Raw genomic sequence first — 10,138 nt, forward strand, 5'->3', positions numbered from 1 at the left:
AATGTCTCTTTCTCCCTTAATCCTGAAATATAGTTTGGCTGGATACAAAATTCTAGGTGGATGTTGTTTTTGCATAGCATTTGATGATTCTATTTCTGGTGCCCAGAATTTCAGTTGAGAAGTTTGCTTAGTCTCATTATATATATTTTTAGGTAACCTGTTTTCTCGTGTAGCTGCTTTTCAGTCTCCTCTTTGTTTTCGTTATTCTTCAGTTTCAGTATAATTAGCTCTAGATGTACAGTACATTTATCTTACCTGATATATATTGTGGGTCACACACACACACACCCCTCACACCACATTTCTGGGAATTCATGTCTTTCATGAGATCTGGAAAATCTTAACTATTATTTCCTGCCTCTCCACCTTTAATCGGGAACTCCTGATGTTATGTCAACTGTCACACTAGCCTTCATTTTTTATAGTTCAATCTCCTTGTCACATGGTCTTTTGGATACCTTCAGGTTCACAAACTAGCTCATTAGCTGTATCTAATCTTCATAGGTTTTGTTTGTATGTTTTCTTTTTTTCCTTTTTTTTTGAAATGCTGAAGATTGAACTCAGGGCCTCACATGTGCTAGGCAAGTGCTATAACACTGAGCTACATCCCAGACCTTTTACCTATTTATTTTATTTTTATTTTGAGATAAGGTCTTCTAAGTTATCCAGGCTGGCTTTGACCTCAGAAACTTGCGATACTCCTGCCTCAGACTCCTGAGTAGCTGACAACAGGCAAGCACCATCACACCAGCAGCTGTATCTAATCTTCTATTCCAATAGTACATTTAAAAATTTGAACAATAATTTTTCATTTTTAAAACTTCCTCTTTCAGCATCCTGAGAAGATCATACCATATATTGCTAGCCTGGGGAAAGATCCAAATTCAAAATTCAAAGTATGGTGGTTGTTGTTTGGTACCGGGGATCGAATTCATGACCTTGTGCTTTCAAGGCAGGCACGGTGCCACTGAGCCAAATCCCTGGCCCTCAAAGTATGGTTTTTACTGAATATGTATCGCTTTCACACCATCATGAAGCTGAAACATTGGGAAGGTGAACTATCCTAAACTGGGAACCATTTGGTACTTGCCCTTTGGAAAAAATCCTGCTTTCCTATGCTTAGCAGTCCTAACTGAGTGCTCGGTTCACTCTCAACTTGGTTTTGTCTCTGAAGTCTTTTATCATTTTCTTTCAGACAACGTTGCAGGCTTACACCCCGTCTGTCATTTTGTATCCCTGAGGCCTTAGGATCATCTGTCTATCATCATAAAGAAAAAGCTCCCTGGTTTTGAGGGCTACAGGTTGTATATCAAGAAATGGATATGCGGACAACTTACCCTGATTACCTGAAAATTATAGAAAAACACTTTCCCATATACAGGAGTTCAAAATGTAAATTCCTTATCTGAGCTACGCCACACCAGCGAAAACTAATTTTTTCATTACAAAATTTTTATATTAGTTGACTTTGTTTTTATCTGAAGTCAGATGAATTCATCATGAAAAATGATGTGTAAAGAAATCTATCATAACTCTGGAAGTTATTTTTGAAATATAAACTATAATTTTAAAATAAAAATTTAAAATAATCTACATATGAATCCTGGGTTATTGGGGTTTTTTTGTGAATTTTTTAGTAGTGGGTATTGAACCCAGGGTCTCATGCATGCTAGGCAAGCATTCTGCCACTGAACTATACACCCACCTTTTTTAATTTTAATTTTTTGAGGCACAGTTCTGCTCTACTTCCCAGCTGACCTAAACTTGCAGCCTTTCTGCCTCAGCCCCCTGAGTACCTCGGATTACAGGCAAGTACCACCTTGCCCAGCTAATCCTGGATTATTTTTACAAAAGTTAATTACATTGGAGAAGGTTCAAGTGTGGTAAATTATGATCCTTAAATATGCGAATTCAAAAGATATCTTTTTCCTATCACTTAAGAAATATATATTGAAGAATGATTTTGAAAAAGTTAAAGGTAATGGCAGTAGAATTTTTTTTTTGATACTGGGGATCGAACTCGGTTCCTTGCGCTTGCACAGCAGGCAGCAAAGCGAAGCCACTGAGCTAAATCCCCGGCCCATGACAGTAGAATTTTTAAAAAGAGAGGTCATAAGGTATGTTCCATACTAATAAAGAATCTAAAGACAAAAAAGAAAGCATAGTTCATACAGCAAAAGAAAAGCTAAGGAAACAATTAGGAGGTATTACAAGAAGTCAGCCACAGAATTGGCTGAAAGGCTAAACATATTAGAAATGATCAAAATAACTGACTTAATATAACTGAATCTAATGCCTCATTGAAAGACAGACTCAAACTGGGCCAAAATATGTCATAATACTATTTTTGCAAAAAAATTAAAAATGAGTCAAGAGGCAAGACATACGGGATAAATGCAAGTAAGTATAACAATGTATAAGTAGAACCAGAAGCAAATGGCATTAAATTGGACAGAGGCTCACTTGATATTAACTGGCTATGACTGAGAACAAAGGGCAGCGTGCACTGAGTGCTCGCCTCTTGACAGGCTCTGGTCAGAGTGCCTGGTTGTACTCAAAACTCACAACAGTCCTTTACTGGCTTAGCTACAGCAAGCTGTCATTATCCCCATTTTGCACAGGAAAACTGAGGCAGAATGCAGCTACTAAGTCAAGCACCCAAGGTCCTATGGGCAGGACAGTCAGAGCCAGGACCAGATGCAGGCATTCTGATTCCAGATGCGATGGTCCCAAATAGCCCAGAATATGATGCATCAGGATCAGTAAGTCACCTACCTTTTTTTTTTTTTTTTAAATGAGATTTTGCTATGTAGTCCAGGCTGGCCTCAACCAGGGACCACAGGCGTGCCCCTCCACACCCAGCCTTACCTCCCGTTTTTATCAGACTCACACACAGTGGGAGATTTTAACATGCCTCCCAGACTCTGAAAAATCTGAGCAAGGATAAATAAGAAAAATATTTAAGAAATTCTAGACTATTAGCTTTTTTTCCTCTCAAAAATAAATAATTTAGGCCAGGCATCATGGCACATGCTTTAGTTACTGCAGTCCGAGAGACTGAAGCAGAAGATCTCAAATTGAGGCCCAGCCTGGGAAATGTAGCATGATCCATTGCAACGTAAAAAACGGGCTAGTTACGTAGTTCAGTTTGAAGGCCCTGGGTTCAACCTCCAGTATAAAAAAAAGGCAATTTAATATAAAACTTATTTGATTTGTGCTTTTAAGATATTTGTCTAATGTCCACAATTATAAAGGCCTAACATCAAGAATAAGAATAGTTAAAGTAAATCAACTGGTAATTAGGAAGAAAAAAAGAAATACAAAGTTTGGTATTAAATAAAATAATTCATGTGTTTTTTCAAAGTATTGAAATTTAAAAACAATAGCTATTTAGTATAAATTAATAATTGAGAATAAACAAACTTCTTAAGTGTTGCTGACAACCAAATACGTTATTTCATTATAGTCTCATTTTTAAAAGTATGTAAGAATAAAATTATATCACTGTAGTTTGTCAAGAAGGATCAGTTTATATTTGTGATTAGCAAGGGGATTAGATTAATGGAACTTCTTTTTTTTCAGTACTGGAGGTTGACCTGAGGGCCTGTGTATTACCCCGGCCCATTTTTATTTTTCATTTTGAGAAAGGGTCTGCATAAGTCACTGAGTTGTCCAGGGTGGGCCCGAATTTGCAGTCTTCCTGCCTCAGCTTCTCTGAGTGCCGGGATTAGAGCTGTGTGCCACCTTGTCTAGTTTGGAATTAACCTCCTCTAACCCCACTTAACACAATGAATTAAAAGGGGTTCTGCCCGGGGAAAGTGATGCCGTGCTGAGATTTGATGCTATTAAATTAGAGAAAAATTGTGTAAGTTCAGTTGAAACATAAAATGCAAAAAGCAAAAGGTTGGTATTTTTGTTAGTCAGTGAACTAAAACGTCACAGTTCACCTTTCTTCGCAGGCTGGGAAGTTTATTCTGAGTTCATGGGTAGCTCTTGTGGGTCTCTGCTCTTCTTGGTTTCTAACAGTGAGGCTGTAAGAAAAAGACAACATCATTATGTATCAAGGAAAGTTTATTTTTAATGAATATTTTTAAAACAATTTTAGATCATCAGGTAAAAATTTTTTTAAACATGATTTTGATTGCTTTTCTTAAGAAAACCAAAAATATGACAATAAGGTATCTGTGTGTTCAGTCACTATAACAAAATACACGAGATAATTAACTTATAAAGAAAGAAGGGTTATTTTGGCTCACAGTTTTAGACTTCCAGTCTATGATTGGCTGCCCCATTGTTTTGGGTCTGTGGCAAGGCAGCACATCATAGGAGGGGGGATGGTCCAGCAAAACTGCTCCTATCACAAACCAGGGAGCAAACAGGAAGAGAAAGGAGCTGGGTTTCCAACATCTCCTTTGAGGGCACACTCCCAATGGCCTAGGGACCACCTAGGAGGCCTTACCTTGCCCAATTCCCAATAGTGCCACCCTGTGGCCAAGCATTAAATATACAAGTCTTGGCAACATCCAAGATGCAAACTATAGCAGTATTAGAAAAAAGAAGTATTTATGACAGTGTAGCCTACAGTCAATGAGGAAAGGTTATACATTATTATGATCGCCCAACATGGTGGTGCACAACTATACCCCAGAACTGGGAGGCTGTGGCAGAGAATCACCATCATGAGTTCGGGGCCAGCCTCGGTTACATAGTGAATTCAAGGCCTGTTTGAAGTACATAGTGAGATCCTGTCTTGAAAAAATATATATGTATACATGCTTAACTGCATGAAGAAAACAGTAAAAAAATAAGACTGCCAGTAATATTTAGGGTTTTCATTTCATTTTCTGCACCTTATAAACATACATCCTACATGGCTGTTTCTAGTCAAAATGGAGCTTTTAATACATTTATTGACACATGTAGAAAAATATTAGAGAAAAATCAATCAAAACCTACTACCATTGAAGAAAGTTTGTTTCTTAGATTTTGTACTTGTATCTGTACTTTTATTCCAAGCATTTTTTTTTTTTTTTGTACCAGAGATCGAACTCGGGACCTTGCGCTTGCGAGGCAGGTGCCGGAACCACTGAGCTAAATCCCCGGCCCACATTTTTGTTGTTATTGTAAATGGAATTTTCACATCCCATTTTCTAAGTGGTTATTTTTTGTACATATGAAGGCTATTGATTTCCTAATAGTTTTATGGAGCAATCATTTATATCCCATAAAGTTTACCTGTTTGAAGTGTATAATTCAACGGTTTTTCGTGTTATACTCAAAAGCTTGACCAACCATCACTACTATCCAGAATGTTTTCACAGTCACCGAAAGAAACCCCGCACTTGTTAGCGGTCACTCTTTATTACCCATATCTCCCCACTGCAATAGGCCTAGGCAAACACTGATAATCTTCTTCTGGTCCCTATAGATTTGGCAATTCTGAATCATAACTTATGTGATTTCTTGGGAATGGCATCTTTCTTTTTGGCATAATGTTTCCACAGTTTACTCGTATTGTATGTAGCATACATCAATACTTCCTTTTCTGGTTGAATAATATTACATTATATGCTTATATCATGTTATATGATTGTACATTGTACTATATTTTGTTTATCCATTCATCAGTGGATGAATATTTTTGTTGTTCCACATTTCGGTTGCATGAATCATGTTGCTATGTACACTCACATGCAAGTTTGTATGGATAAATATTTTTGTTTCTCTTAGGTTAGATGCCTAAGGGTAGGATTGCTACAGCATATGGTAACTATTTTTAACATCCTGAGGAACTCTCAAACTTTTTCTTAAAGCAGTTGTACCATTTTACACTCCCTCAAGCAATATTTGAGAGATCTAATTTCTTTATATCCTTGTTAATAGACATTATTGTTGTCTTTTTTTTGGTACTGGGGATTGAACTCAGGACCTTATGCTTGCGAGGCAGGCATGGTGCCACTGAGCTAAATCCCTGGCCTACTGTCGTTTTGATTCTAGCCTCCAAGGTGAATGTGAAATGTTATCTCATTGTGGTTGGATTTGCATTTATTTTGCTAATGACTAATAATATTGAGCATCTTTTCAAGTATTTAACCATTGTACACCTTGGAGACATGTCTTTCTATCCTTTAGTTATTTTTAAGTTATTTGTTTGTCTTTTATTTATTTATTTATTTATTTATTTATTTATTTAATGTTTTTTGGTACCAAGGATCAAACTCAGACCCTTGCTGTCTTTCATTTTTGACATGTAGAGTTTTAAAAATATACTTTAGATACAAGTCCTAAAGACAATTTTAATGTTAATTTATATTTTACTGTATTGAATTCTTTTATATTTGCTTGGGCTTTAGCAACAACTCTCAAAAACAAAAACAATTCTCTTAAGCTTTCCAGGCAGACTTTCATCTTCTACAAATAGGGAGAATTTTACCTCTTTTTTCCCCATTCTTAGTCCACTAGTTGTTTTCTCTTGTCTAATTGCATTGGCTGATACATAAAATACAATGTTAAACAGTAGTAAAGATTGTGGATATTCTTGTGTTATTCTTGACTTTAGCAGGAATGTTTTTAGGGTTTCATCAATTTAAGAGTGGCTTTTTGGTGGTGGGGAGGGTGCTAGAGATTGGACTCTGGGCCTCAAACATGCTAAACATGTATTTTACCACTGAACTACATCTCTGATCCCTAAAAAATAGATTTTTTTTTTGGTACCAGGGATCAAACTCGGGACCTTGCACTTGCGAGGCAGGTGGCAGAACCACTGAGCTAAATCCCCATCCCTAAAACATAGATTTTTATCATTGATGATTTGAGTTTTATCTTGTATTGCTACTATATTAATACTTTTATTTATCTTATTATGTCTTTCTTTAACATTTCCACTCCATTTTATAAGTTTTCGAAAGCTTATTTTCAGCACATCCATTTAATGAATTTTCACTGTATGTGCGTATAGCTGTATTTTTCTTTAAAGGCAAAAACCATTAAAAATGCAAGAACCCTTTTGACTTGTTTTTTTATTCATGGTGCTAGGACTAAAAAGTTTCAATAAATAATGGTTTCTTTAAAATGCAACAAAACAAAGCAAAAGACTTGAGTGGCATTGGGGTGTTATCCTCTGCATGGGCATTAACACCGCCTGACTTGCTGGGCGTCTTTTGTGAGCTAAACACACTGCTGCACAGTGGGTATGGAAAAGCAAAGAGAGAAAGGAATTATGAATTTGACACAAGATTCTTAAGAGAACAGGAAGCTAGCTATACTGTGAACTAAATAATGCAAAATTTGCTTGAAGCTTTGACATTTTTTCCACCTCATCATGTTAAAGTAGAAATATTTTTAAGAGAGAATAAATTCTAGGAAGACTGAAGAATATATTTTTGGTCAAGTTTTGTTTATCAAGGTCGACTGTGATTGTTAACAAAGAAAAAGAAAATGTCAATAGAAGCCAAGGCAGATGCTCACCATGGTTTAGAAATGTTCAGTAAAGATCCATGCTTAGGTATATTTTGAGTTATAAGGCAGGAAAAAATTCTTCAACCTTCTATAAATAAAAAATTCATTTTCAAAAGAGTAAGAGTCTGTGTGATTTCTAGTTTATATCATTAATACCAGAAGGCTGTGGAGAAGAATTTTGAGAAGGATGTCAAAGGGGTCAGGAAACATTTTGCAATTTATCTTTATGGAAAATTGACTGCATTATGAATACCTGCTTAGATAAATCTCAAAAGAATGCTAAGAAAAAATCAGGGAAAGTAGATTGCCTTCCACTGATGTTAAAACAACGTATTTTTTTCCCTTGAGACAGGGTCTTGCTAGGTAGTTCAGGCTGGCCTCGAACTCACTATGTAGACGAGGCTGCCTTCAAACCTGTGGCAGTCCTGCTGCCTCAGTCTTCCGAGGGCTGGGATCATGGGTGTGTGCCACCATGCCCAACTTTATATTTTTGCACTAATTACAAATGTCATTAATTTTGTTCTTGTTTGTTTTTGGTACTGGGGATGGAACTCAGGCCCTTGCGCTTGCAAGGAAGGCGTCAGAACCACTGAGCTAAACCCCTGGCCCTAAATGTCATTCATTTTGAAAGAAAATTGTCTTAAATTTTTTTCTAAGCAAAACTTTTAATCATTTGATTTATTCATCGCCAAGAGGAGATTATTTGCTTACAGCTGGGTTTTACACCTTTTAACACAAAATTAGATGCTAGATACCACATTTGATCCTTTTTGTGTCTATACTGACACTTTCTGTGATTTCCCTCGGGGTTTACTTTTTTTATTTCCTGAAGCACTAAGAACCTTTCTTAGTTCTTTTAGGGAGGTCTGTAAGTAGTAATTCCAGTATGTCTGGAAATGTATAGTTTGAGTTTTCAATTAGAATTTTGAAGACACAACTCTATTGCTTTTTTATAGACACATGATAGGTGCTGTATAAGTGGTAGTGATGTCAAGCAGGTACTGACTCTCATCCCATTTACCCCATGGTGTTTACGACTAGTAGGAAGACTCTGCTCTTGCACTTGTCCCCACCTGCTAAGCATGACCTGAGCCTCCTGGGCCCTGCCCAAGGGAGTGAGAGACAGTAGAAATACCAGCTGCAGTCTCAAAGACACTGTGACACTCTCAGATTCGTGTGCATCTCTCAGAAAATCATCTCTATCGAGCAGTGATGTATAGGCAGAGTGAAAAAATGGGGAAGGGGCCTTAAAATGGTTGGCTGGGTATCTTCCCCAGAAAGAGCAAGCCCTGGACACACACATTTACTCAGCCGACTGCCCACACCTGCCCTGCAGCTTCCTGTTGAGATACTGTGATTCTTGTCAGTGCCAGTCTGCTTACCCATGTGGGAAGCCCGCCTAACAGGTTCCACCTCCTGCCTGAGATCCACCCTGAACCAGCTTTATGATCCCATCAGTCCTTGGAGTGTTCTATTGCTGGGCCCTGGCCACCAGACTGGAATTTCTTGGAAAGTAACAAAAGCCCAAGTCAAGCAGGAGGAGCAGACCAAACCTAATCTTGGATGTGTATTTCCAATCTCTGACTTCTTCCCCAGGGACGCTCCAATAGTTGTAATCATTGTTCGTGATCAGTCTCAGTCTTCTCTACAGCATTGCGAGTCTTGGTCTACTTAGGGCCAAGCCTCCATGCATTTATAGGAATTTAACTGCCTAAAGCAGTGCATAAGTTTGGCTGGCACTAAGCACTTTTCATATCCAGGATTTCAAAGATGCAACCTAACGTGCTTATGATTTCTAGGAGCAAAGTCTATCCATTACTCCACAACTTTAGCAGTGATTCAGTCATGAATGTTTTACATTCAAGTCAGTCAGACATCTTTTTTTTTTTTTAAACAATGATTGTGTACCTTCTTCTACCAGTAAGCTAGCCTATGCTTTTAGATTTTTGTCTCAATTTTAAGCACACATTTTGACATTTCTCTATTAAGAAACAAAATTAAAATGGAAGTAGCAGAAGATAAAATCTGGGCCTCATAATTCTAAACCTGAAGACTCTTCTTAGGGCTGGGAGCAGAGCACTTAGAAGACCCATTTTAAATCCCAACTCCCTCCCCAAACTGTTACATCAAAGGAGTGCCTTTCTTTTTTTTTTTTTTTTTTTTTTTGGTAGGGGGATGGAACTCGGTCCTTGTGCTTGCGCAGCAGGTGGCAAAACCACTGAGCTACATTCCCCGCCCCTAAAGGAGTGCCTTTCTAATGTGATCCTAACAGCCTTACATTGTTCTGTAGTTGTTTAACCTATGCTAGCCTGACTTTTAGTATATGAATATAAATTCCTTAAGAACTTGACAATGGTTGCTTATTACTACTAGTTAAAAGATTTTTTTGGTGTTCTTCAGTATTTGGCGTATAGTAGCTGCTTTAAAAAACACTGAATTAATCATAAGTGGAACTATTCGAGGGTACACTTCCCAATCAGTAGCACATTATTTATTATTTTTTTAAAAGAGAAAGTCCCAAACCTTACCACGAACAGCTACAACAGCAGCACCAGCAGAAGCAGCAAGCATTGGAGCCCTGACTCCCTGCTCCGCTCTGGTCCGAGGTGGAGCCTGGAGCCCCCTGTGGGGCTGTCTGCCTCTGTCGCATCTCCATGCATTCGGATCCCATAGGCTGCCA

At 37.8% G+C, this 10,138-nt stretch overlaps 2 protein-coding genes across 11 annotated transcripts in view; one reads left to right on the forward strand and one right to left on the reverse strand.

Annotated features, from left to right (window-relative positions):
* Tcea1 (transcription elongation factor A1) overlaps window positions 1-1,433 on the forward strand; it is a 68,458-nt gene extending 67,025 nt beyond the window's left edge. Inside the window, exon 12 of the transcript XR_015440536.1 lies at window positions 1,196-1,433. The gene's annotated coding sequence lies outside the window, so the exon portion shown is untranslated. The remainder of the gene's footprint in view (window positions 1-1,195) is intronic.
* Rgs20 (regulator of G protein signaling 20) overlaps window positions 1-10,138 on the reverse strand; it is a 66,246-nt gene that overhangs the window by 8,150 nt on the left and 47,958 nt on the right. For all 10 annotated transcript variants that reach the window (XR_015440541.1, XR_015440539.1, XR_015440540.1 and 7 more), the window contains exons 2-3: window positions 9,987-10,132; window positions 3,948-4,031 (exon numbers count right to left, since the gene is read on the reverse strand). Coding sequence is in view for 7 of the 10 variants with exons in the window: in XM_087185550.1 (XP_087041676.1) it covers window positions 3,948-4,031; window positions 9,987-10,132 (230 nt within the window). In the remaining 3 variants the exon portion in view is untranslated. The remainder of the gene's footprint in view (window positions 1-3,947; window positions 4,032-9,986; window positions 10,133-10,138) is intronic.

Source organism: Heterocephalus glaber, unplaced genomic scaffold (genome assembly GCF_053883595.1).
Source record: "Heterocephalus glaber isolate CG9 unplaced genomic scaffold, H.glaber_assembly_v1.0 deba00000281, whole genome shotgun sequence".
Taxonomy (NCBI): domain Eukaryota; kingdom Metazoa; phylum Chordata; class Mammalia; order Rodentia; family Bathyergidae; genus Heterocephalus; species Heterocephalus glaber.